The sequence below is a fragment of the Haliaeetus albicilla genome, chromosome 13 (assembly GCF_947461875.1).
Source record: "Haliaeetus albicilla chromosome 13, bHalAlb1.1, whole genome shotgun sequence".
NCBI lineage: Eukaryota > Metazoa > Chordata > Aves > Accipitriformes > Accipitridae > Haliaeetus > Haliaeetus albicilla.
In genome coordinates this window covers 20,676,047-20,703,773 of record NC_091495.1, presented here as the reverse complement: position 1 = coordinate 20,703,773, position 27,727 = coordinate 20,676,047, and the positions used below count along the sequence as shown (strand labels likewise).

General features: G+C 39.2%; 1 protein-coding gene and 1 pseudogene across 1 annotated transcript in view; one reads left to right on the top strand and one right to left on the bottom strand.

Moving 5' to 3' along the window:
- The window catches only part of KIF6 (kinesin family member 6), a 185,482-nt gene that overhangs the window by 44,421 nt on the left and 113,334 nt on the right, over positions 1 to 27,727 (bottom strand). Inside the window, exons 14-15 of the mRNA XM_069800369.1 lie at positions 14,149 to 14,251; positions 5,380 to 5,435 (exon numbers count right to left, since the gene is read on the bottom strand). Coding sequence (XP_069656470.1) covers positions 5,380 to 5,435; positions 14,149 to 14,251 — 159 coding nt within the window. The remainder of the gene's footprint in view (positions 1 to 5,379; positions 5,436 to 14,148; positions 14,252 to 27,727) is intronic.
- LOC104319747 (adenylosuccinate lyase pseudogene) lies at positions 476 to 3,582 on the top strand (annotated as a pseudogene).

The following is a 27,727-nucleotide window of genomic DNA, read 5'->3' as shown; positions in this document are numbered from 1 at the left end:
CTCCACTAAGTCTTTTTCAATAATACCAAAAGGATCTTGTTAGAGACCCTAACTCTTTGGAAATGATGCAATACAAAAACACTTGCACAGAGTGTTTTTTCACAAGAAAATAAATCTTTTTTTTTAGCCAGTGGAATACACATTTTTAAAGTTCTTAATGTTGGACTAGAAAGGCAAAAATGTACTTGTATGTCAGTGCTGGCCCATTTTCCATTTCTCCTATGCTGTTACAGATTTTTCATTAGTTCCCTAACCTCTCAGTTATTTCTTTTGAGTTTTACTCATGTTGGTTTTCTGTATTTGTTTTTTGAAGTCTAGTCCTTGAGTACATTCTCCAGTCATATGTAAACAATTCTGAATACTTCACTCAAACCAATCCAGACATGTCTACATGTTCAAAATCCATACTTCATTTCTCTGCCTTTTGATGGTATGTTTATGCAGTATATTGACTTTCAAAAAGAAGTGCCCCTCAATGCTCGCACCAAAGCCCTCTGCTCCTTTATTTGCAGGTTTGTGTGATAATGCAGTAAACAGTCTAGGAGGTCATTGTGAAAAGTAAGCATAATGAAAAATCTAAGACAAACATATTATTTTCCATAAAAATAATTTAAAAATCTCTGCATTCTCTGCAGTGTTATTAAACATAAAAGGAAATAGGATCCAGGAATATGTGGTATAGTAGCAAAAAGGCATACTAGCCACAATGTCTCACTTCTGATGTTGCAGTTACTTTACACTTAAACTCCAGCTTATATCTAGACATTGTTTTCCTTAATCTTTTTATGCAAGCAATAACAGCAGCAAAAGCCTGCCATGAAAATCTTACTGCAAATTTCTTTTTCTAGCCCTAACTTCCTGATGATTTTGAAATGCAAGTGTAATTGAGAATTGGTTGGAGTATTTTTGTACTTTTCACTGCAAAACACTAATATTTCCAAAGTCAGAATGAAAGGGTATTCATAACATAAGTTACAGCCAACTGCTGTCACTATCTCAAAATATAATCAAACTGCATGAAATGGGCTCTATGGACTCTGTGGTGCATAGTTTTATACTATTAAGTGTAGCTTAGAAATAACAGAAACTGATATTGATGGGATCTGTTTTTGATTGTGCACAACAAGCCAGCCAGGAATGCTTAAGGAAACTGAAACAACCATGAAAGTAAATGAAATATCTAGTTGCAGGCCACAGATGACGCTTATATCTCCTACTACATTTTCAGTAAAAATTTGGCAGGTTAGTAACCTTACTTAGCATCTTTAATGGTCTTCTGAGTGTGTATGCTATGATGAGACAGACTTAACTGAAAAATTGTTTCAGGCTGCTAAACTACGTAAACTAGCATAATTGTACTGACTAAACTGAATAAGCACGAAAGAGTCATACTGGATGCAAAGGTTTAATAATTTTTAGAGGTGCTAATAGGTAGGTTTACTAACAACTATGATCAAAAGAAGGCTGGACAGGAGAAAAGGATAGATGAATACAATATAGTATTTATATTAACCAGAGTGCTAATTTTCACATGCTGCATAAAGTTATACAGAAAGAATTGAAGGAAGGACTGCACAATATGATCACTCTCAAGCCTCAGACTTCGGTGTTTAAAAACAACCCACAAAGTAGTGTACCTCTGCATAATCTGCATGGATCAGTGTATGGATAGCTATAAAAGGATACAACATGGATGGAATCTCTTGTTTGTACAGTAGGATTACAGTATGAACTAAATGAAAGGAGTATTTTTCCATTTTACTACCATTAAAAAAATTGGAGAGTAATGAAATTAATTTTTAATTTGAAAACACTTTAGTTGTAAATGCACTTTATATACCAAAACAAAACCAAAATGTGTAATTTTGTGCAATTTTTCTTAGAACTATGGAGACATTTCTAGTTTGATTCTTAAAAGAGCTTTTCAATATTCATGTGGACTACAAGCTATCACAACTTCTTGTAGAAAGCATATAAGCATTGTCAAATTCAGTGCAATACTACCGATTTGTTATACAGCTGCTTGTTTTGTTCAAGGGATCAGTTTGTTTTTTTAGGTTACATATACATATGAATATGTGCTCTGATTTTTGTATCATTCATCTTCCCCAAATATACTTCACTGTTTCATTTCTAACACTGAAGAACTTTTAACCAAGACCAAATTTTAAAACAGATGCTTTTAACTGCAGCACAATCCATACTCTACTGCACTACAGCTATCCGAAGTTTTGCCTAACTTACTGGGGAAAAACCCACAGTGATTCATTCCAAACCCAGGATTTCTTTCAGATTTTGCTGGCACCCATGGAAACAGAGTCTTGAGAGGCTACATCTACACTGCTTTGTTACATTATTTCTGAGAGCTGCCACAGCAGACTCCTGTAAATCTCAAGGGATTTACAGACCACACAAGTCTTATCCCAACCTTACACTACAAGTGGTATCTTCGGGACTGGCATGTGTCCCACCACTTCTTGTACTGTCTCCCACACCCTTCAAACTCCCCCTAAGACATTTGCAACACATATAAGGTGTATATAAGGTGGCTGCTAGGCTCCTGTCTTCAAGCAGCACAATTGCAGCCCCAGGCACTGAGAAAGGTGTGCTTGTGTGTGGCTGCTTATTGCTGGTCTTCACTATGCCTGCTCCAAAATGGATTTCAACTTCAGCAAGAGAAAGAAGTTTGACACTCAGTGGTGACTTTGGATCTACCTCATTTAGGCCAAGAAATCTTTTGGGCTTATCACGGATGAGTAAAGCTAGGAGATAGAAGTAAATCAGGACAATGTAGACTTCAAGATGGCAGCAGAGAAAAAGAGGTTGTATCCTGATGCGATGGCTCATGTTGATACCTGTGCACACCACTGGCCAAAAGCTGCAGGTATTATTCACCTTGGAGATGCTTCCTGTTACTTGGCATTGTCCTCCAGAGTAGGTTTATCGTTCTTTTCCAAGTTTACTGGAGAGAAAAGCCTACTTGGCTGGATTTAAGTGAGCTTATATGGACACTGGAGAGACCCATAGTTGCAAGGTGGATATTGAAATTCTAGTTGCATGGGCCAATCTGTGGATATCCATGCACAAGTTCTGTACTGACATTTATGTTCTGGCCAGTCTAAAGGAGAAAAATGAGCGTACTGAGCGAAAGCAAGTTGATTCAAGTGTCATGTCTTATAGAAATAACCCAGTGTTCAGAACACTGCTGCAGCAGGGCTCAGCACCTGATGTCTGTGGTTCTGGATCCCTTCCAAACATCCTTTGTGCTGCGGTTTGAAAACAGAGTGCCAACATGGCTGAGGCTTTCCGCAGAGCTGACATAACTTTAAATATACTGCATAATATCTCTGAGGGAATTGTGGTGTACCCGAAGGTGATTGGGAGGGGAATCTGGCAGTAGCTACCATTCATGACCACAAAGAATATAATCAAGGCTGTGGTGAAAGTACGGAGCAATTGTCACGAGTGCCGTGAGATTTTTGTCCTTTCCCAGAAGCCAACTGCTGTTATAAGACAAGAAGTGATGATAATGACTTCATTGTCCATGCCTGTGCTGGTGCCACCCAAAGAGGAAGGAGATAGAAACTGAGAGCATGGTCTACGCCACTGGACCTGGATGCCAGATTACCTTTAAATCTAGCCCCTCACAGCCTGTATCTGGAAGCTTGAAGAGACTTGGTTCACCTGAATGTGTGCATACAGGAGGACATGGATGTGATCTCTAAGGACTTCAGGGATGTGAGAGACTGAAAGAGTTAATGTCTCAAACACTGTGGTGTGGCAAGTTCTGCATAACAACAAACCCTGCATAACAACAAACCGCAGGTGAGAAGCCGATCAGCATGGATCAGCACAGGACACCAGCAACAGGACACCGAGGGCATGCAGGAGGATGCGCAGCTCCATGTTGTGATATGCTAAGCAGGGCAGCTCACCATGTATGGCCAAAGATCAAACAATTGTCATGCCTGCAGGGAAGGAGAAGTTACTCCCCAAACGACCCCCAAGCCACTGACCCATTTCCTGAAGGTTCTGAAAGCACAAACCGTGCATGACACCTAATTAGCCAATGAATTCAAGTGCCTCCCAAAGGAGGGGCAAGGAGATTATAGAAGGACACAAACTGAAGCCCCACACTCATGCCCTCCCAAACTGGACCTCTAGACTGGCTGGACCAATGCTGGACGCAGGGCTGGTGAAATCTTTCTCTTTTTTTCCTCTTTCTCTCTCTGTCTCTTTCTTTCTCTCTCCGTCTCTTTCTTTCTCTCTCCTTTTTTATAATCCTTGCACCTCATCCCTTTAGAGAAAACCATTGACCAAGTCTGGGACTAGGAGTGGATCTAGCTGCCCCTAGGCTCTTCTGTGAGAAAGAGTCTAGAAAGCAAGGGGGTCCACTCTGAAACTTGTGACTCAATGGGAAGGCTCTCCTTATTGTCTTCTCTGAATTGACTTATATGGTTAGCACGTGTTACACGTTTTACTGACGTAGTTCCATGCCAATTCCTGTTGTGAGAGACCACACTACCTACTGTTACACCTCCCAAGTTCAGGCTGCTTCTGCCATAAATAAAACGTTCAACTGATTATTTGGTATCGTTTCACCTTAATTTAGCCCAAGGGAATTCCGAACTCACCACAACCCCTCCCTGGTCTGTCCAGCACAGGTCATGACAAGGGATAGAGCTCAAAACTGTGTTTCACATCTGACAGCCTGGCTAGCCAATTTTTAGGAAAGAAGCTACAGGCTTGGAATCAACAGAACTCAGAAAACAACTAGGAACATATCAAAGGCTGTTAGGAGGATCAGCTAAGACCCAGCTTGGGGTTGAATGTATCTATAGGTGATTTTTGGCTTTGAAGAATCTGAAACTGGAAACCAAGCATATGCTGTTGGGGCCCTAAAGCAAAAAAATGACAAAAAAACCCACCAGGCTGAGGCACTCCTCTGAATTGCTCTAATTAATCTGTACAAAGGAAGTGCAGAGGGGTAATTCAACAATGAAATCTTTTAGCAGAAGCTATATAAATTTGTAGATAAATACAATCCTTAATCCATAGATATCACAATTATGGTTTTGGATCCTTTTATCCCAAAACAAAATTCAGAAAACCCAATGTTAATACCTTAACTTCTCCTTTTGATAAATTTCAAACATCTTGTCAAGTAAAGAAGGGAGCTGTTTTTCACATTATGGTATTTGAAATGATCAAAACTGGTACATATAATTATCACTGCTATCATCAGCTAACAATTTACCTTATTGGAAATCTTAGTAATGCATTAACTCTTTTCTTTCAGAAACTAGAATCTCTTTCCATATCCTCTGAATGCTGTGATTTCACCAGCTAAAAGGTAAAATGAAGTTAAAATGTACTCACTTATTTTAATTCTCACTTCATTTAATTTTTCTCCAAGGCATTTAGCTTCAGCAAACCTGTCAATGCAAGCATAATTATACAGAATTATTCTAAAGAACAACTAGTTAAACTAGTTGTTCACAATAAAATAGAGGATTACTCAGGACTACTTTTTAGTTTGTAAGTAGAACCAGTTGGAAACAATTTTCCATCAGAAAAGATTCTCTAGTCTAAAAGAAACCATTTCTGAAAGAAACTATGCAACAAATACGTTTACTAGACAGACAAAACAAATTTATTTGACTTTTTAAGTTTTAAAAATTATGTTATTCCAATTCTAATGATTGGATTCTCTTAAATATTCATACTACAACACAATATTAATTTTAATATGCTACATTACTTGCAGAGTTTTAACATACAGCTATATAAAAGAAAAAAAATCCAAGCAGAGTCAAAACAAAACATTTCAAAGTATTAGAACTTCTGCTCACCAGAATTTTTCAAATTTCAGCTTGTAATTTGCATATTGCTGACAATCACTGTTTGTGCTGTGTGAAAATGTAAATCCCAGTCACTAAGGAGCCTCTCAAACAGAAATATAAGAAAGTGTGACAAAACTAAATTATTCTGTTCTTCTACAGATAGTTCTTATGTGAATGCAGACTTTTAGATGATATTCAGCTACTGCTCAAATACCAATACAAGCCAAAGCTAGCCACATGAAGATATGCAAATAGCAAGCAAGAAGCAGGCTGAGAAGGATGGAAACAAATCAATGAATCAGGCTTTGGAAACTCCCTTTTTGTAGTATGCAAACAGCTTGACCTCAAATCAAAACTGGAATTGAGTTTTTTTTAAATGTGAAATTCCCACTACATATGTTTCTAAATTAATTCACTGACAACTTCCTCATTATATTCAAATAATCAAATCTTCACATGGTATATAAAATATTCTAATGATCATAAGTTTCTTTTTTTAGCTGGCAGTTGTTCACTGTACATCTTGGTCCTTAGGAAATGTGTCATATCTAAGTATATCCTTAAAGATCAGCTGCTTACAGAGCCTTAGAAATTCATTTATATTTTCTACATTCCCTACATTCTGCGAGAACTTGATACCTTCTCCTTTTGTGCTTTTTTCTGCCAGTTTTCTAATCTTTTACAGCAGTTGCTGTCATAATTATTCTCTTACACTTATTTAACTCAGTAATATACAAGACTCTTTAGGACATATGGCATACATATCAGGCTTTCAAATGCCAAGTATATTCTGCTGTAAAAATAATGACAGTCAATTCAAGGCACAATTGCAAAGTCTGAAAAGTCTCTGAAAGAACTGAGGCTTCTTCAAGGAAATATCCTTTGTAATAGTCTAAATAGTAATAGTTTAAAATGTAGAAGGATGATTTGCTGCATTGGGACATTTGTTGTAGGACATTAGGCTTAACATGAAATTCTGAATTGTTATTTGGATGTGTACAAGTTGAACCTTGCTGAATGTCGAGGCAGAACTGTAATATTTATTAAGCAAGCCTTCAGCTGATCTGCAATAGTCTTAATCTAGCCAAAGTAACTAAGGAAATCCACAAATGGTATCTCTGTCTGTCGTGGTTTAACCCCAGCCAGCAACTAAGCACCACGCAGCCGCTCACTCACTCCCCCCCATCCAGTGGGATGGGGGAGAAAATCAGGAAAAGAAGTAAAACTCATGGGTTGAGATAAGAACGGTTTAATAGAACAGAAAAGAAGAAACTAATAATGATAGTGATAACACTAATAAAATGACAACAGCAATAATGAAAGGATTGGAATGTACAAATGATGCGCAGGGCAATTGCTCACCACCCGCTGACCAACACCCAGCTAGTCCCCGAGCGGCAATTCCCTGCCCCCACTTCCCAGTTCCTATACTAAATGGGACGTCACATGGTATGTCCCAATACCCCTTCGGCCAGTTTGGGTCAGGTGCCCTGGCTGTGTCCTGTGCCAACTTCTTGTGCTCCTCCAGCTTTCTCGCTGGCTGGGCACGAGAAGCTGAAAAATCCTTGACATTAGTCTAAACACTACTTAGCAACAACTGAAAACATCAGTGTTATCAACATTCTTCACATACTGAACTCAAAACATAGCACCGTACCAGCTACTAGGAAGACAGTTAACTCTATCCCAGCTGAAACTAGGACAGTATCCACCCCTTATTCTATACCATTGATGTCATGCTCAGTTCCCATACCTTTAGTTACATCCTGGTCAATCATCATCACCTTTCCATCCTTTTGAGACATATGAACAATGAGATAAGATAGATATATATATATGTATACACACACAGAGATACCATTCCTTCAGTTCATGGGTTATGTTCATAAAACATTTATTGAGTTCATTTAGTTTCCGACTCTGGGCTCCATCTGTCATTACCAGTCTGTCTGGGCAGGATGGATGGTGCAAAGTCCTCTCAGTCGGTAGAGCAGAATTGGGCTTCAGTGCGGTGTGATGAGCAGATGACATTTGATGCAGCAGGAGGATGGTGTGCACCGTTGGATTGTTGCATGCTGGAGTCAGTTCTGGTTCCATCACTACTGCGCTTTGCTCAGTTTTATCACAGTTCTTTCTTGCTTGATCTAAGTGATTCTTACTATAGTACTATGGATATAGCATGTAACAAATATAGTAATGATAACATACAGTAGCAGGGTTATATAGCAACTAATACCATACAGTTTAATTCTGGCTATTCTCACCTAAAATCAAATCCCCTTGAGGCACACATCGGACTTCCCCATCTTTTCGCATCACCCAAGTGCACCCAGGCCCTTGAGCAAAAGCAATCCCACGAATGGGTTTACCTTTGCCTGAGGCAGGAGTAACCCAGACTGTCTTCCCTGTCATGTTTTTTATGTGCACTACAGGGACTTTATCCCCTTCTACAGTACGTAAAAATTCTGATTGGGCAGGGCCACTCCGACTGGCACATCCTCTGGTGTTGACTAACCAGGTGGCTTTTGCTAAATGTGTATCACAATGTTTGAAGGTTCCACCCCCATTGCTCTCAATGTAGCCTTTAACAGTCCATTGTATCGCTCAATTTTCCCAGAGGCTGGTGCATGATAGGGGATATGATACACCCACTCAATGCCATGATCTTTGGCCCAGGTGTCTATGAGGTTGTTTCGGAAATGAGAGCCGTTGTCTGACTCAATTCTTTCTGGGGTGCCATGTTGCCACAAGACCTGCTTCTCAAGGCCCAGGATAGTGTTCTGGGCAGTGGCATGGGGCACAGAATATGTTTCCAGCCATCTGGTGGTTGCTTCCACCATTGTGAGCACATAGAGCTTGCCTTGGCGAATTTGTGGGAGTGTGATATAGTCAATCTGCCAGGCTTCCCCATATTTATATTTCAGCCATCGCCCTCCATACCACAGGGGCTTTAACCGCTTGGCTTGCTTAATTGCAGCACATGTTTCACGTTCATGGATAACCTGTGTGATAGTGTCCATGGTCAAATCCACCCCTCAATCACGAGCCATTCTATATGTTGCATCTCTTCCCTGATGGCCTGAAGTATTATGGGCCCACTAAGCCACGAATAGCTCATCCTTATGTTGCCAGTCCAGGTCCACCTGAGACACTTCAATCTTGGCAGCCTGATCCACCTGCTGGTTATTTTGATGTTCTTCAGTGGCCCGACCCTTGGGTACCTGAGCATCTACATGACGTACTTTTACAACCAGATTCTCTAGCCAGGACGCAATATCTTACCACAGTGCGGCAGCCCAAATGGGTTTACCTCTGCGCTGCCAGTTGCTCTGCTTCCATTGCTGTAACCACCCCCACAGGGCATTTGCCACCATCCATGAGTCAGTATAGAGATAGAGCACTGGCCACTTTTCTCTTTCACCTCTGCAAACTGACTCGATTCACCTTCTCCTTCAGCAGTTTCTGCAACTTGTCGTGTAGGACTCCATACAGCAGCTTTCCACCTCCGATGCTTTCCCACAATGCGACAGGATCCGTCAGCAAACAGGGCATATTGCCTCTCATTTTCTGGCAGTTTATTATACAGTGGGGCTTCTTCAGCACGTGCCACCTCCTCCTCTGGCGACATTCCAAAATCTTTGCCTTCTGGCCAGTCCGTGATCACTTCCACAATTCCTGGGTGACTGGAGTTTCCTATGCGAGCCCGTTGTGTGATCAGTGCGATCCACTTACTCCATGTGGCATCAGTCACGTGATGTGTAGAGGAGACCCTCCCTTTGAACATCCAGCCCAGCACTGGCAGTCGGGGTGCTAAGAGGAGCTGTGTCTCAGTACCAACCACTTCTGAGGCAGCTCAAACTCCTTCATATGCTGCCAATCTCTCTTTTTTTCAGTTGGAGTATAGCGAGCTTCGGATCCTCTGTATCCCCGACTCCAAAACCCCAGGGGTCAGCCTCGGGTCTCCCCAGGTGCTTTCTGCCAGGGGCTCCAGGTAGGGCCATTCTCTCCAGCTGCAGTATAGAGCACATTTTTAACATCTTGTCCTGTCCGGACTGGTCCAAGGGCTACTGCATGAACAATCTCCCGTTTAATTTGTTCAAAGGCTTGTTGTTGCTCAGGGCCCCATTTAAAATCATTCTTCTTCCAGGTCACTTGATAGAGAGGGCTTACAATCAAACTGTAATTTGGAATATGCATTCTACAAAAACCCACGACACCCAAGAAGGCCTGTGTTTCCTTTTTATTAGTCAGTGGAGACATAGCTGCTATTTTGTTAATCACGTCCATTGGGATCTGACGACGTCCATCTTGCCATTTTATTCCCAAAAACTGGATTTCCTGTGCAGGTCCCTTGACCTTACTTTCTTTTATGGCAAAACCGGCTTTCAGAAGGATTTGGATTAATTTCTTCCCTTTCTCAAAGACTTCTTCTGCTGTGTTGCCACATACGATGATGTCATCAATGTATTGCAGGTGTTCCGGAGCTTCACCTTTTTCCAGTGCAGTCTGGATTAGTCCATGGCAAATAGTGGGGCTGTGTTTCCACCCCTGGGGCAATCAATTCCAAGTGTACTGGACACCCCTCCAAGTAAAGGCAAATTGTGGATGACACTCTGCTGCCAGAGGCACTACTACAGGAGGCGCTGCGCTCGCAGGCTCTTGTCCTGCTAGGAGACTACAGCCACCCCAACATCTGCTGGAAAAGTAGCATGGGGAGTTGTTGGCAGTCCAGGAAACTCCTGGAATGCATTGAGGGTAAATTCTTAAGCCAGGTAATAGACAGCCCTACCAGAGGGGATGTGATACTGGACCTGTTGATCACCAACACAAGTGAGCTAATCAGTGACATCAAGGTTGGAGGCAGCCTGGGCTGCAGTGATCATGCACTGGTGGAGTTCGCAGTCCTGAGGGATATGGGTCAGGCGAATAATGAAGTCAGGACCTTCAATTTTAGGAAAGCAGAATTCCAGCTGTTCAAGGAGTTAGTCAATAGGACCCCCTGGGAAACTGCCCTCAGGGACAAGGGAGCAGAAGAGAGCTGGTAGATCTTTAAGGATGCTTTCCATAGAGCACAAGAGCTCTTGATCCCCAGGTGTAAGAAATCAGGAAAGGAAGGCAAGAGACCAGCATGGATGAGTCAAGACCTGCTGGTCAAACTAAAGGGCAAGAAGGAAATGCACAGGCAGTGGGAGCAGGGACAGGTATGCTGGTAAGAGTACGGGGATGCTGCCCAGTTGTGTAGGGATAGGGTCAGGAAGGCCAAGGTACAGCTGGAGCTGAACTTGGCAAGGGATGAAAAGAATAATAAGAAGGGCTTCTACAGGTATGTAAGCCAGAAAAGGAAGGTCAGAGAAAGCGTACCTGCTGTGATGAGCAAGACTGGCAAACTGGTAACAACAGACGAGGAGAAGGTTGAGGTACTCAACGACTTTCTTGCCTCAGTCTTCACTGGTAATCTCTCTTCCCACACCTCTCAAGTGGATAGACTACAAGATGGGGACTGGAGGAGCAAAGTCCCCCCACTGTAAGAGAAGATCAGGTTCATGACCTCCTGAGGAATAGGACCTGACGAGATGCATCCCAGAGTCCTGCGGGAATTGGCTGAGGTAGTTGCCAAGCCACTCTCCATCATATTTGAAAAATCATGGCAGTCAGTTGAAGTCCCCGGTGACTGGAAAAAGGGAAACATTGAACTCATTTTTAAAAAGGGTAGAAAAGAGGACCCTGGGAACTACTGACCTGTCAGCCTCACCTCTGTGCCTGGGAAGATCATGGAAGAGATGCTGCTAGAAGCTATGCTAAGGCACATTGAGGACAGGGAGGTGATTCAAGACAGCCAGCATGGCTTCAACAAGGGCAAGTCCTGCCTAACCAACCTAGTGGCTTTCTATGATGGAGTGACTACATCAGTGGACAAGGTACCAGTGGATGAAAAGCTGGAAATAAGCCAGCAATGTGTGCTCGCAGCCAGGCAGCCAAACATATCCTCGGCTGCATTCAAAAGAAGTGTGGCCAGCAGGTCGGAGGAGGTGATTCTCCCCCTCTACTCTGCTCTTATGAGACCCCACTTGGAGTACTGCGTTCAGCTCTGGAGCCCTCAGCACAGGAAAGACACGGACCTGTTGGAGCAGGTCCAGAAGAGGGCCACAAAATTGATCAGAAGGATGGAACACCTCTCCTATGAGGAATGGCTGAGAGTTGAGGTTCTTTAGCCTGGAGAAGGCTCAGGGAGACCTTACTGTGGCCTTTCAATACTTCAAGGGGGCCTATAAGAAAGATGGGGACAGACTCTTTAGCAGGGCCTGTTGTGATAGGACAAGGGGTAATGGTTTTAAGCTAAAAGAGGGCAGATTTAGATTAGATATAAGGAAGAAATTTTTCACAATGAGGGTGGTAAAACACTGGAACAGGTTGCCCAGAGAGGTGGTAGATGCCCCATTCCTGGAAACATTCAAGGTCAGGTTGGGCGGGGCTCTGAGCAACCTGATGTAGTTGAAGATGTCCCTGCTTATTGCAGGGGCATTGGACTACATGACCTTTAAAGGTCCCTTCCAACCCAAACTACTCTATGATTCTATGATAATTAGCAAGCCAAGAAAATCTACACAAAATACCCAAAGGAAAAAATGAGACAGCTAAAAATAAGGAATTTGTGAAACAAATACTGTTTGTGGTATGACAGAAGTGGTTATGTAACTATAAACAAAATTATTAACATGAGAGGCCTACATATAAAGGGAAGTTATGGTAACCTTTAAACATGTGGTGTCCACACACTTCTTCCTGTGCAATTTGAACACTGGCTGGGTAACAGAGCTTTTGTGTAACTGGTAATTCAGAGGCTGCATTCCAAATTACAGACTGGATTTGTTATAAATCCATTCTAATGAACTCGGTAAACTTGGAGCTATAGGCATCTTTGCTAAGAATGACTGCAAATAGCAGAGGAAAACTGATTTGCTCCAGGGTATCAACATTCACATTAGCACTGACTTCAGCAATCAGCTGATGCATATTAGAGAGGGGTTACCCAAGGCATTAGTCTGAATCGCTTTGTCCTTTAGGGAAAGCAAATCTGGCATCAAACTGTGGGTCCTGCCCATATCTTTTACATGTTCTGAAACCAGGAGGAAATACCAGTTTGCTTCATAGTTATAACAAACAGACAAAATATGGAAGAATTGCGATTAACTAGAGGAAATTCAGGGGACGGCTCAGAACTGTATTGCTCCCATTATCATGCTGTGACCACAAAGTGTTCTGCTCAGTACACAGCAACGTCAGAAATCATTGCAGTGTAATCCTTTATGCAGTGATGACGCAGTGATGTGGCATCATCTGATATACTGACCGGAAGAAAAGCATTACTAAACATCCAATTTACGTGGATAAATTCTTATATACATCTAATACCATGGCAATTTGGGTCCCTGTGGCAAAGTTACAGACCCAGGTAGAAAGTTAACCAGTTCAGAAAAGTGATAAATAGCAAGATCTTGAATAAGTCACAGAGATGTGGAGATCATTTCTTGCCGCAATTTCACTGAAGTAAATGAGTATAAAACTCAGTGACCCTGAAAACAATGTCTTTCATGCCTGTTAAGTGGGAAAATTGTGTTATTAAGAAAGCAGAAGAAAGCAAGAGAAACCTGGAGAAGGAGAAAACCCCAGGACAAAAAAAAAAAAAAAAAGGAAAAAGAAAAAAAACCAAAACAACCTGTTAGGGGAAATGTTAGTTACAAAAGTAGATTGAAAGATCTGCTTTTGGAATCTCCAATCTCAAAACCTTGTGTTTCTTTTGCAGTACAAGGAGGGTTAACACTTGAAAAACTGACACTGAAACAGTACTGTTATCCAATCAACATGGACAAGTGTTGGTGGTTTAATTTCTGAAATGTTTAAAATCTGCTTTATGAAAATTCATGTTTTCAATGTTTTGCCATTCTCACCATCTTCAGCAGAAGATTTTGAAGTGTTTTGCCAGCATTAACAATAAATGTGGAGAAGGAAATTATTATTTTTGTTTTTCAGTGCAAAACTGGCAGAGAGCAGCTAAAATCACTTGGCAAACAAGTTAGGAACAACAGACAAAAGCATATGTTAAACATCTCCTAGCTTACTGTCCAACTCAGTGCCAAAGCCAGTAAAGCATTTTTGACAATGGAAATCACAGTAATTGATTCAGTCACATGGATCTTACTTCCTTTAGGTAATTCATGATCACAAATGCCATTACCACATTGCTTCAATGTGGCTATAAAGATAAGATGAATAAAACCAGAGGAAATATTGCTGTGACACTCACTTCTGTTTTAGAAGCTGTTTGTTGTCCTCAATGGTTATACTGTCAGCATGGTCCTGCTTGAAAACTTCAAAAGCTTCCTGACATCCAAGTGACATCTTTCCTCCTGCCCCAAGAAAAAAAAAAAAAAGGAAACTACTTCAGAGTCATCAAAAGACAGAGATTTTGATTTATTTAACTCCTATTTAGACAAATATAGCAAGCCAGCCCAGGGGTCTTAACGCCCCCAGAAGACTAAGTAAGTTCAGTGTTCCACCAACGGGAAAGCATTTCTGACAAAAGATTTCTCTTATCTGACAAATTAATTTTGTTTCACTTCACTTCTTTAAAGTCTGAATGTTTGAGCTGTATAATTTCTCAAGAAAACCTAAAATGTTCATAAGTAAAACTAAATTTTGAAAATTTAAAAATATGTGAAATATTCTTAAGTGTGAGCCAGAGGTATTTTCACAACAAATTTGCTTCTGTATTTCTTTCATCCCTGTTTCATATTGGCCCCTAAAAATACCTTGAATATTTTCAGTACTCTTGGAAGAAAAAAATTCAGCCTTCTTTTAATTATGTATTAGTGAATGTTTTTCATCCCCTTTTAAGTGAAGCAGGTATTCTACCTACATAAATGGTTGGTTCCTGCCTTTTACATTTTCAATATGGTGTTTGTTTCCTTTTGTGCGCCAGAAGGTCAAGACCATTTGGCCTTCAAATCTTTTTAAAAATCACTATGGAAAAGTATTACAGGCTGTATTATTTATCAGTTCTCATTGCTAGATGATCTACAGATCCAAGTAAGAAATCATGCATCTGTATTATCATTAACAAAAAAATTCAAAGGCTTAAGGAGAAAGATTACACCAGCATCTGTGTTATCACAAGTACATATATGTCAATAATAAGTAAGGAGAATGGATGAGACTTGCAGTTAAATAAATTACATTAATGAAGATAGTTCAGGAGCAGAAAGGGGGAAGAATCTCACACTCAAACTTTGTGAAAAGTGCAAAATAGCTCCACCTCTTAAATCAACCTCATGGTTGCAACTTAAACCTCAGAATGATGTTCCTTAAATTGGAATTTGATTCTCCTTATTTTTTTTTCCTCTAGTGTCTTTCTTCTGTCCTACTCACAAGCCTGCCTTCCTGCTTCAGAGCTATCGAGACCCCCAAATCTATTGTGCACGAGAGCTATAAAGTTTCCTGGGAGTTCTGCTGCGCAAGAGTTTTCTATAGGTTTTATGCCAATGGACCAGCACTACCAATAACATATGTATGCATGTATGCCAGTTATTTTCTGGGCTACCTGCTTTGCAATTTTGGTGTAAGTGGGGACGATACATTAACAAAACATACCTAAACAGATTGGGATATGCAATACTGGGATGCTACACCTTATTGGGGTCTAGCTCCATAAGCTGCATTTTATAGTCACTCCAAATATGTTCTGCTGCCGCTCATCATAATATCAGGATTACTCTCCACTGACTTTAGTGAGATTTCCGTGGTGTAAGATACTGTTTACAGTGAAGGCTGGTAACAAAAACTAGCACTCAGGGTTCAATAATCAGTAAAAGTTTAAAAAATTTTATTCAAAAATACAGTAGAAAAATTTGCCCTCTGTTTCAGTCAAAAGAATCAGCACATCTGTTACTAATTTAAAAATTTTGAGTTGAAAATAGAACCACCAGGAATGTTTGAATGGCAAAGTACGCAGAAATGTTCCACCCTTTTTGAAAAAGAAAATCAAAGAAAGATACAGTGCAGTCTTTACTGCTGTGTGATCCAAAAGAGCAAGAGGATTTAGGAAAATACATTTTTCTGTGATGATGACCTGAGAATATAACGTTCATGTTTCATGCCTGCCTTGAAGAAAAACAGGCAGCTTTGCAAGCAGAATTTTATAGCACATTCATCCCATCACCAGCACTGATTTTAATATGCATCCTGAATTGACCCTCTAGAATTGCTTTTGTTGCAGAAAAAGTTTGTATTAAGTGCAGGAAGCCTGGATGAAATTCATGGCTAAGTCTAAAATAAAAAATGAAACACCCGTACTCATACGTAACACTGCAATGTAAAGTATTTAACCCTTCCGGCAATGTGCTGCCTTTGAGAGTAGAAGTAAAAACAGTAGAAGTAAGTTTGGAAAACAAAACTATTACAGTGATTATTGTTTCTGCCTGGCAGAAATGCATCAACCAAAATGAAAGGTAATCTGATAATCATTCTCCAGTGCTACATTAAGAGGCAGCAGATTTGTACAGCCAAACAAAGCACACAAAAATAGATCTCCAGAGCTCTTGGGAAGGGGAAATTTTCTGGTTTATACAGTCCATTCTAAGAAAATACAGAAATATATGAAGTAGCAAACAATCACATTCTGAAAATGGTATCTAAGGAAAGGACCTTAAAAAGGACCATTAAGATTGTACCTCAGCATAATATGAGCATAAAACACCTACAGAAGAATGTTCCAGTCTGTGGGTAATGACAGAGACATTAGGATTATAATAAGGGAATACAGCAATGTTAATACTAGTAAAAGACTGCAAGAAACATTGGAAGCTTGATGGAGTGGTTGTGTTTTCATTCTGCTCAGTAGTGAAAATTATGCCTTCTCCATGGTCGATGTTGTATCTTCAAATACGTTGCTTATATTTTCTTAAATAATGTACAATGTCATAAAGTAGCTTCACCTTCTTTCAAATGCCCTTCAAGTGCAAAGGTGCACTAATATTATTGGCATGCTGTTTCTCCTGGGCCTAATTCAAACAAATAAGCTATATGTTCTTTTAAAACAAAGTGCTGTTGAATTTCTGGTTTTCTTTAGCTGTAAATTGAAACCTATGTATAGCAATATATGCATGCTATGGATAAAAGCAGAATTGAAAGAAGAAACCATTGATGATGACACATTTTTGGCAAGGTAGTCAAACAGTTCAGCTAAAACTGTTAAACTTGTAGAAAACAATTTCTTTTACTCTTACAGGTCAAACATTTTCTCTTTTCCTTCTTTAATACTGTGGCATAGTGTTACAAAATAAATACTTGAAAATTCTTATCTAAGGAAGAATCATCATATCCTACAGGATGAGAACCAGGAAACATATGTCATCAAGTCATTACAATGTGAACTGGAATAATCTTTACCATAAAAATAATTCAGAACATTGGAAAAAGCATAAAATTTTCTTGCAATCATATCCATGAAACCCCAGTTGACAGGGTTGCATTAAAAAGTGATACATTTTGTATCAACTTAATTTTAATTATACCTTTCCTGTTAGATTGTGTAAATTGGCTTTAATATTAAAACACTCACAAATATGCCCAATGCCCAATGTGAAATTTACAGCAAACCCATCATTATTTACAGCAAATTCAAACATCTGAAGTTTTGGGAAAATTCAGGTTTGATACACATCCTGATTTTGAATGTTTAAGAATGTTCTCATTGAAGGTTTGATTTCAGTCTGTACTCCTATCCGGTACACTCCACCAACCTTCACATGAAGCAAAAAGTTTTGGTTCAATAGGGTCCTCATGTAAAATGTGCAAATTGCAGCTGTCCCACTGAACTTGGGTAAGTCAGAAAGCAGAATGACAATGATGCCTCTGAACTAGAGCAACAAGATCTGAAATGACCAAGAAATAAGAAGCTTGCTGTAGTATTGATGAAGGGCTAAACTTCTGAAATCAGTAATAGTGCAAAATACATTGAGCAAAAATGTAATAAGGCTTTTGGACGTGGCTGATTACTTTTTGAGGTGACATGAAAAGATCAAACCAATTTCAAGACTCAGTTGTATGCTTACAGCAGGTAGAAGCCTGCATATCAGCAAAGTCACTGGCAGATATTATGCACCCTATTCTATCACTAACTAATTTAGAGATCATTTATTCTACGCTGTTACATATACAAATGCTATTTACAGCCATCCTAAACAACAACTGTGAGTACCTCATAAACTTTAATTAGGAAAATAAGTTAAAAGAACATGTAGGGTGTAGTGTGGCACTGGATGCTCAACTGCCAGCAGAGAAATTATAGGGCTGAATGCTATTTTTAAGTTAAATAGTATCCACAGGGATTACTCAAGGACTATATCAAAGAAGGTAAGAGCATGCAAGTGTATAAACTTAAACCTTATTTTGTTGCCACAGGAGATCAAACATGGTTGTACATATTTAAATAACCATACTGATTTTTAAATTTATCCAATACCTACAAATCCTATTGCAGCTTGCTTTAGTGATCCCAGTCTATAAATACTGGACAATTTTTAAGGACTTTATTTTAGTGTTTTTTCATAAAGATTTCAGGAGTGCTCAAACTGGAAATGGCACTTCCAGAGCGCTGAGACTGGCCACCTTCTTTTTTTCTGGTTCGTTTGTTGAAAAAAGGTTTATTGCTTAGAGGGAAAAGACCTTCATAAAGTTTAATGCATGAAACCCAGTTAAGTCTGGAAAAATCTGTCAAACAATAGCATGAAATCGATATCTTGTCAGGAAGCAGAATCACAGTGTCTCCTCACAACCCCACCTTGTAACCAGATTTTGGTCTTGGTATGAGAGCTCCAAGGGGGTTCCAGCAGCCCTCATACCAGAGGCTGCCAGTTTAACCTGCAAAAAGTATTGGAAATAACTCTCCAGGAGAGACAAATTAAGGTTGCAAGTTGAGCTGTTCTGAGGGAGGAACGTTAAGACTGTTAACAAAGGCAAACTCTTGGGAATAGCTGTTCAGACCATATATTCTGATGAGAAAGGCATCTGTCCACATGTCTGCCCACATATCAGTTTTGCAGAAACTACATTTGCACAGTAGAAGACTTTGTCTTTCCATTCCTACTAAGTGCTCTATTGGACAAGAATTGTCAACTCTTCCACTGAAATTAAAAGAAGCAAAAAAATCCCCTTTGCTCAAAGAAAGTTCTCATTCAAGTGAGGGTTGTCTGAAGAATTTCAGGATGGCAGCTAATGTGAATTGTGAGTCTTCATGCTTACAAAGACTGTCAATCTGTTCATGCTATTATGTATTTCCACTTATTATCAAATACAAACAAAGGAACTGTGGACACTTCCAAATGAAACTAAAGACAAATTATTTAGTAAGTCTTTGTAATAGAACTGAGGTACTAGAAGTATTTGCATATAAACATAATCCATTACATCTTTACCAGGATCCCTCAAGATATCATAGCCATCTGTTCAGAACAGAAAAAAGTAGCTGTAACAGAGCTTGGGAATAATGAATCAATAAAGAATAAATACTTAAAAATAGGAAAACAAACCCAAAACCAATATACAACAAATACTTCCCCACTGTAAAGCTCAGCTAAATTCTCAGCTAAATATACATGAAAAGCATGTATATTACATATGGCTATCTTCATTACACTGCAATACAGAAGTGAGAAAGATATAAAACAAGGTTCCTCACAGTACCCCTGCAGTGCTGAACTGCAAAACACAGTCTTTGGGAAAGTTAAAAACCTCAAAGGAAAATGAGAATATTCAGACTCAATGAACTAAATAAAACATTGGCATAATTTAATTTCGCTGGCTCTGGAGTTTCCTTGTTTATTTACAGGGGAGGAAGAGGGTAAAATGAAGTTTCTTGAGATTATGAGCATGTTTATTGTGGTACTGAATATTGATGTAGGCAGGTCGGACTGCACTCCACAAGTATATATTTCTACTGTGCAAACCCTTGAGTTAATTGGCGCATGGGTCATTTACCTAGGCATCATTTTATGCACATAAAATTAATTGGTTGACAAGACAAACTATTCCATATATGTTGAGATAATTTATAAGCAGAAGAGAAATCACCACTAAATTAAACACTGCAAATGCCTGACAGCAAAGAACAAACTTTTACAGGAGTATGTTGGACACAAATCAAAGGCAAGCACCATTTCTACTGCAATGAATGTTGTTACAGGATATGCAATCACTAAAAATGGTATCTCTTTAAGATTACTAAAATAAGAGGACAAAAATGAAATGTTATATACAATGCCAACTTTGATAAACGTAAATTTTTGTGAAGTTCAAATGCTATATTAAAATAGTCTTATCTCACCATTCAGAGTCTTTTTTCCAAAACCAAGAAAGATATATGGAAGAAGAGAATTTAAATACCACATCTACCACTCAAAACAGCACAGAACACGTAAATGAGGCAAATTTTGTTGAGACTATTCTATCTGGTTTTAAACATGTTGGTCTAGTTGAAAAAGGGAGACAAGTTTTTGAACATAAAAATGCTTTTTCAGGTCTAAAACAGAAGCGGCAAATGTTGCTACTGCAATATGTCAAATACATGAAGGATGTCAAAACATATACATTTGAATGCTTCCAAAAAAACCCCCCAAAAAACCACTTACAAAAATCTCATTAAGAGTAGGTTTTTATGTTAATTAATATTCCTCTGCAGGAGTAGTAAGGCAAATATTGAATGGTATTTCAAAAACAAAGGTTAAATGGAGTATAAACTTAATTTAAAACAAGATGAAATTCACTGTTTTAAGATTGTCCAGGACGACAGAACAACAACAACAAAACCCCAAATGAGATATGATAGCTGAATTTAATCATGTTGACTTTCTTCAGTTTCATTATTTTAAAAAATCACAGGTAACAGTACAGGTAAGAAAAATATTTTTCATATTAACCCAGCTGTATGTTTTTAATAGCTCTACTTTTGCAACAAAAGCCACTTGACTTTAGTGCCTAACAATAGTCATAAATGCAACTTCAGACTCCTTACTGACATGTGGTAATTCTGATACCAGATTGAACCTTAGAGTGTTCTCAATGTGAAAAGATTGAAACTATTGAAATCTCTTTCCCTTATTTTCCTCTTCTGGAAAATTAGTATACTAGTTTGTCTACCTGTCAAACATTGCAAAGCACAATGCTACTGAGAATTACAGGATAAAAGAAAACTGTTAATAGCAACTTAATATACCATCATCACCTTCACCTCATAGAGCACATATTTTCCTAGGATGTGTTAGACTCAGTTAACAGGACCATTTTGGTCTGATTCTGTTTCTTTTAGTTATGGATTTTAATAATTTCTCAGATTACATGTCATGCCTTCAAGATGCTGTAGAATATCTGCACTAGCATTTACAGCATGCCTACTTTTATGTTACCTAGTTATGCATTTATATTTTCTTTGAAGAGCCAATGGGCAGCAGTTATCAAATCCAGAGTAGGAGCAGAGGAGCCGAGGGTGCAGTTAGAGGCTACTTAGCATGAACAAAATGTTTGCAGCTACCAGCAGTGAGGAATAGAGTAGTGTAACTATTGATACAACCAAGTTTTTCTCATGTTCTGATGCCAACATTATTGCAGAAATATTTTACATTTCATGTATGACAGCTTGTATGTCCCAAAAGAGAAAAAAATATTTTTCAGCTACTATTTGCAACCATTTACTTCTTTAAAGCTGCCTATGAGATCATATTTGATTGTATAATACGTACAGACATTGAAAGTCCTTAATTGTAGGTACAAAGAGAGAGCCTGAAATGAAGCATGGTAGGCTTGGCAGAAGCTCAGGGGATGGATACAAAGGAAAGTATGAATTCAAACCCACAAGAACTTTAGAAGACCCACCCAATGATGCTGCCACTTCTAAATAAATGAGATTCACTTTTGCTTATGCCAGAATCAAATATTTCAGGTAACGTCTTATAAAACAGGACATATATCTTATACTGCATTGTGCAGTTTACATTAAATACTGGATATTAGAAATAGACTGTGCTTTTCCCTCTTTTTGTAGGAGTCTAAATCTGTTCCCTTCAACAGTTCATGCAGTTGTAAAAATTTTACTAAATATAAGAAAGGGCCGATACACTAGGCACTTGAGTCATCTATCGACTTTAAATTAGACTACTGTGCTTAAGATGAAGATTTCAGTTAAGATTGAGTAATAGCAAATTAAATGTATATGTTTTGACATCCTTCATGTATTTGCCATGTTGCAGTAGCAATATTTGCCGCTTCTGTTTTAGACCTGAAAAAGCATTTTTATGTTCAAAAACTTGTCTCCCTTTTTCAACTAGACCAACACGTTTAAAACCAGATAGAATAGTCTCAACAAAATTTGCCTCATTTACGTGTTCTGTGCTGTTTTGAGTGGTAGATGTGGTATTTAAATTCTCTTCTTCCATATATCTTTCTTGGTTTTGGAAAAAAGACTCTGAATGGTGGGATAAGACTATTTTAATAGCTTTATGAAATTACAACCTACATCAAGGGAGTCATGACAGCTTGGACCAAATGCAAGTGAAGTTTTTTGTTAGGGACATCTGTAGAGATCTGCATGTATTTTTGGTGCCTGGAGAATTGTCTCCACCACCAATCTTGCCAGTAACATCATAAACCACAAAAGAGGCATATTTCATTTTCAGAGCAGTTTAGCAGAGAAAAAATGACTTGTTATAAATATCAATCTGGTTTTGGAAACTTACTGTACTTTTAATTACATATTACATTTTAGCTTTATTCTTTATTAAGATACTGGGGTTTTCTGAAGTAGAAGTCTGTATGCACAAGAAAAAAATGTCTGTAGTGGGTACACCATCAATTAGTACCAGCTTGGGGCTACCTTAATATTTCAGGCTATAAACTACAGGATTACAGGAGCTGCTTCATGAGAAACTGGTCTTTTTTTTTTTTTTTTTCCAGCAGGAACTCCAGCACCAAAAGAATGGGCTATGCTGAGGTAGAGACCTGAGAGAAGAAACCATGAGATACGTTCCATGGTAAGCTATCTCTTCTTGCCAGTCAACAACCTAGGTTAACTAATTTTAAAATTTACTACCTATTTACATTCAAGATGAGTAACCTTTACAAATCCAGCTGCTTATTCCTTCTGGCAGCTGGAAATTAGCAATTAAGAAATGAGTCAAACTTCTTTGTAAAAGTATGAACTTTGATTCTTGCTCTATTGAAGCTTTATTGGAGTTTGGCTCTGAGAATGATGCCTGTTGTGTACTAATGTCCAGATTTTAAAACATAATTAGGCATGTTATTCCTCAGCAATGACCACACTAAATTTCAAGCACTCATCTACTGAAGAAGCATTTTCTCCCTTCCTGAACAAGTCCTGTAATTGCTACATTACAGACAGCATCCCCTCTTTCTCATGTCATTGCTGATGTTTTAAATAACATTGGTCAAAGCAGTCAATGTGTATTAACTGTACTCTAAATATACACACAAAATTGAGCTTTCAGGAGTTTTAACTAATCTTAGAACTGAGGACTTCTAGGCATGTGATAAACTCCAGGAGTTCAGCATAGTCAAAATGGGAGTCCTGTGCACATGCAACAGCAGAGTTTTAGAGATCACTTGTGTAACTTTGCTCAGGTGTCTGCACACTCTTTAACACCTACCCTGACTGTAAGTTGTTGCATTCTTTATGGAATTAAGCACATTGTGCCTCTTGTGCTACACAAAAGGTGCATTTTAGTAAGCCTAAGTAGTTGGTAGTGCATGTAGAAAGCGAGTAGTTATTACCAATACTTGTAATATATATATATTTTTTTTCCATTTTTATCTGTAATGGTTTTGAAATAGGAGCAAAAGTAGAAAAGGAGGAGATAACAATGGGACCTGGACTTATACATAAAAACAAATTGGCTAACTTCTTTCCTGAATTTTCAATTCAGCTTTTCAAAACTTTATCAAATTGTTCTTACAAAACTTATAGCTACCTTTAGCTAAAACTTCAGCTTATTATTTTGGACTTTCCTCAGCTGTTAATGGCTTTTTACTTCTTTTTAAAACTCTTTTGACCATATCTATTTTATTTGAATGCAAAAAATTAAAATCTATCTTGAAGGATTGAATTGTAAAGGAAACACTAAATCTTTGTACACTGTAAAAAAAAAAAAAATATTCTGAACGCTGTATATATCCTTTTTTAAAACCAGTTTTGCCAAACAGAAGTGTACATGCCTTCTGAATCAGTGTTAACACAGAAGACTGAGGAGGTTTAAATAAAGCTATAATTTGCATTTTTAATAAAACATTTTGAATAGAGGCATTCATCAAAATGTTTTATTAAAAATGCAAATTATAGCCATATTTAAGTGAATTTTACCAAAATCCTCCTATTCACTAAAAATAGGATAAAGTAGAACAAATAAGTCAGGATTCAAATCCATTTTTGCTGACATTAATGACAAACAGCATGCACATTACCATTTTAAGAACAAAATTATGCAACACATTAATACTATTTACTTTTAATATTCTAAGAATAAAACCTTCAGAAACAGATTTCTTCAGCAGAAAGAGAAATTTTAACTTGAACATTCTTAATATACCTTAGAAAGTTTACTAGAGTTCACATAGGTTTCAGTTACAGCCATTAGCAATCATTGTTTGCAACAAGAGAAATCCTGGCTCTATGGAAATACTGATAGATTAATCAAAATGGAAAAGATTTTAAGTAGTAACAGTCCTTGTGACAAAAAAAAATATAAACAGCTGATCAAATTTTTAGGATACCAAAATGCACCTATATCAAGACCTTTTGCAGTGCTGCTGAAAACTGTTAAAAAGTAATAGATCATTCTATTGGTTTTGTGTGGCAAGGTTTTGGTAGCGGGGGGGTTTACAGGGGTGGCTTCTGTAAGAAGCTGCTGGAAGCTTCCCCTATGTCTGACAGAGCCAATACCAGCCGGCTCTGAGGAGGACCTGCCGCCGGCCAAGGCCAAGCCAATCAGCGATGGTGGTAACACCTCTGTGATAACATTTTTAAGAAGGAAAAAAAAAGTTGGGACAGACGGAAACAGCCGCCAGAGAGAGGAATGAGAATATGTAAGAGAAACAACCCTGCAGACCCCAAGGTCAGTAAAGAAGGAGGGCGAGGAGATGCTCCAGGCGCTGGAGCAGAGATTCCCCTGCAGCCTGTGGTGAAGACCATGGTGAGGCAGGCTGTCCCCCTGCAGTCCAGGGAGGTCCACGGTGGAGCGGATATCCACCTGCAGCCTGTGGAGGACCCCACACCGGAGCAGGTGGGTGCCCAAATGAGGCTGTGACCCCGTGGGAAACCCACGCTGGACTAGGCTCCTGGCAGGACCTGCGGATCTGTGGAGAGAGGAGCCCACGGAGCAGGTCTGCTGGCAGGACTTGTGACCCCGTGGGGGACCCACGCTGGAGCAGTGTGCTCCTGAAGGACTGCACACCGTGGAAAGGACCCATGCTGGAGCAGTTCGTGAAGAACTGCAGCCCATGGGAAGGACCCATGTTGGAGAAGTTCGTGGAGAACTGTCTCCCGTGGGTGGGACCCCACGCTGGAGCAGGGGAAGAGTGTGATGAGTCCTCCCCCTGAGGAGGATGAAGTGGCAGAAGATAACGTGTGATGACCGTAAACCCCATCCCCATCCCCCTGTGCCACTGGGGGGTAGAGAAATGTGGGAGTGAAGTTGTGCCCGGGAAGAAGGGAGGGGTGGAGGGAAGGTGTTCTGAGATTTGGTTTTATTTCTCATTACCTTACTCTGGTTGATTTGTAATAAATTGAGTTAATTTTCCCCAAACTGAGTCTGTTTTGCCCGTGACGGTAATTGGCGAATGACCTCTCCTGTCCTTATCTCGACCTGCAAGCTCTTTGTTATATTTTTCTCTCCGCTGTCCAGCTGAGGAGGGGGAGTGATAGAATGGCTTTGGTGGGCACCTGGTGTCCAGCCAGGGTTAACCCATCACAATCATTTCCATCCCCAGTAATTTCATTTTGTGGGGAGAAACCAAGAATGAGGTGTCTTCCCTTTGTTTTTATGAAAATTCTTTTGCCTGTCAAGACTGAAGCCATTGCTTGTTTCCAGTGGCACTGGATATTCATGTTGATTTTATGTGAGCTGTATATTAAACATATATGTACTGATCTTATGTTGATGTTTAAGTGTCGCATTCTTGTACTGGGTTACATAAAAAGCAACATAGAAAAAATGGCTTAATGTCAAAGACCACAAGAAGGTCTTCTATAAGTACCTAGGTGACAAAAGGAAGGCTAGGGAAAATGTGGCCCCCCCTGCTGAACGAGGTTGGGGACACAGGACATGGAAAAGGCTGTGATACTGAATGCCTTCTTTGCCTCAGTCTTTACTAGCAAGACCAGCCTTCAGTTATCCCAGGTCCCAGAGAACAGGGGGAAAGTCTGTATTAAGGAAGACATACCCTTCACGGAAGAGGATCAGGTCAGGGAATACTTAAGCAAATGGGACATACATAAGTTGATGGGCCCTGATGGGATGCACCCACAAGTGCTGAGGGAGCCGGATGATGTTATTGTGAGGCTATTCTTGATAATCTTTGATCAATCAAGGTGACTGGCAGAAGCTTCTGAAGACTCAAGTAAACATCACTCCTATCTTTAAGAAGGGCAAGGAGGACCCAGGGAACTACAGGCCAGTCAGTATCACCTCGATCTCTGAGAAGGTGATGGAGCAACTAATCCTAGAAACCTTTTCCAGGCATATGAAGGACAAGAAAATCATCAGAAGTAGTCAGCACGTTTTCACCAAGGGGAAGTGGTACTCTGCCAAGCATTTCAACAAATCAAACAGGATAAAATCAATGTAGCAATCATGATCAAGAAACAGTAATGAAATCTTCAACATCCTCTTGATGAGAAAATAACAAGTTGAGCCTTAAAATTTTCATACCCACAGGCTAATTTCTAACTGTAAGATCATTTCTTTCCTATCTTACACTTCTTTTTACAATTTTAAAACACAGAAAATTTTAATTTCTCACTTCAATTATCTTGCTTAGAAAGCTGCTCCTGAATTTCCCACCTTTGATGTTACAAACCTTCTAATTTATTGTCTCATAGTATTCATTACCACTTCACATCAGTTTGATATTTTGCAATCAATACTATCATTTAGCCACATATAATTTCTCTCTGCTTGATATTAACTCCAAATAGTTTAATAATTCATTTCCTTGCAACTTTCATTAAAAAAGGTAAAAGTTTAACTTCTTGTTCTAAAACAACACTCCCATTTTCTTAAAAAGGCTCTTTTCAGCTATTGACGCAGTTTGATTTCTTTATTTAATCCAAAGTGCTTAGATGTAGACAAGACATTCTAAATGAGATCTTACCCATGACTTGTTAATTGAGCTAATAAGCAACAGCTCTTTCATTAGATCATAAACTCATGACTTTGCATTTAGTGCTATTTGATTTAATCTCATTTGCCTACTATAATCCACAAAATCATGTATTCCTTCCTGCAGAATGATCCTTTTGGAGGTCTGTACCACCAAAAAAAAAACCCCAAACCAAAAGAAAAAAACCCCCAAACTCCTGTATTCTTTGTCATAAATTTTTAATGCATAAAAATATTCTTGCTACATGGGGACTCTAATCATGGACATATATCACACTGCTGTTTTGTGCTTTCTGAAGAATTTTGCTTTTGTGATTTCACAGAAGAATAGGTTCTGATAAAACCTTCCAGACATTCATCTCCACTCCTCTGCCACACTGGCTAGCGGAATTGTTCATGTGAGTACTCCCTAACTGGTTTCAGTCAAAATGTATCAATTTATTTTAA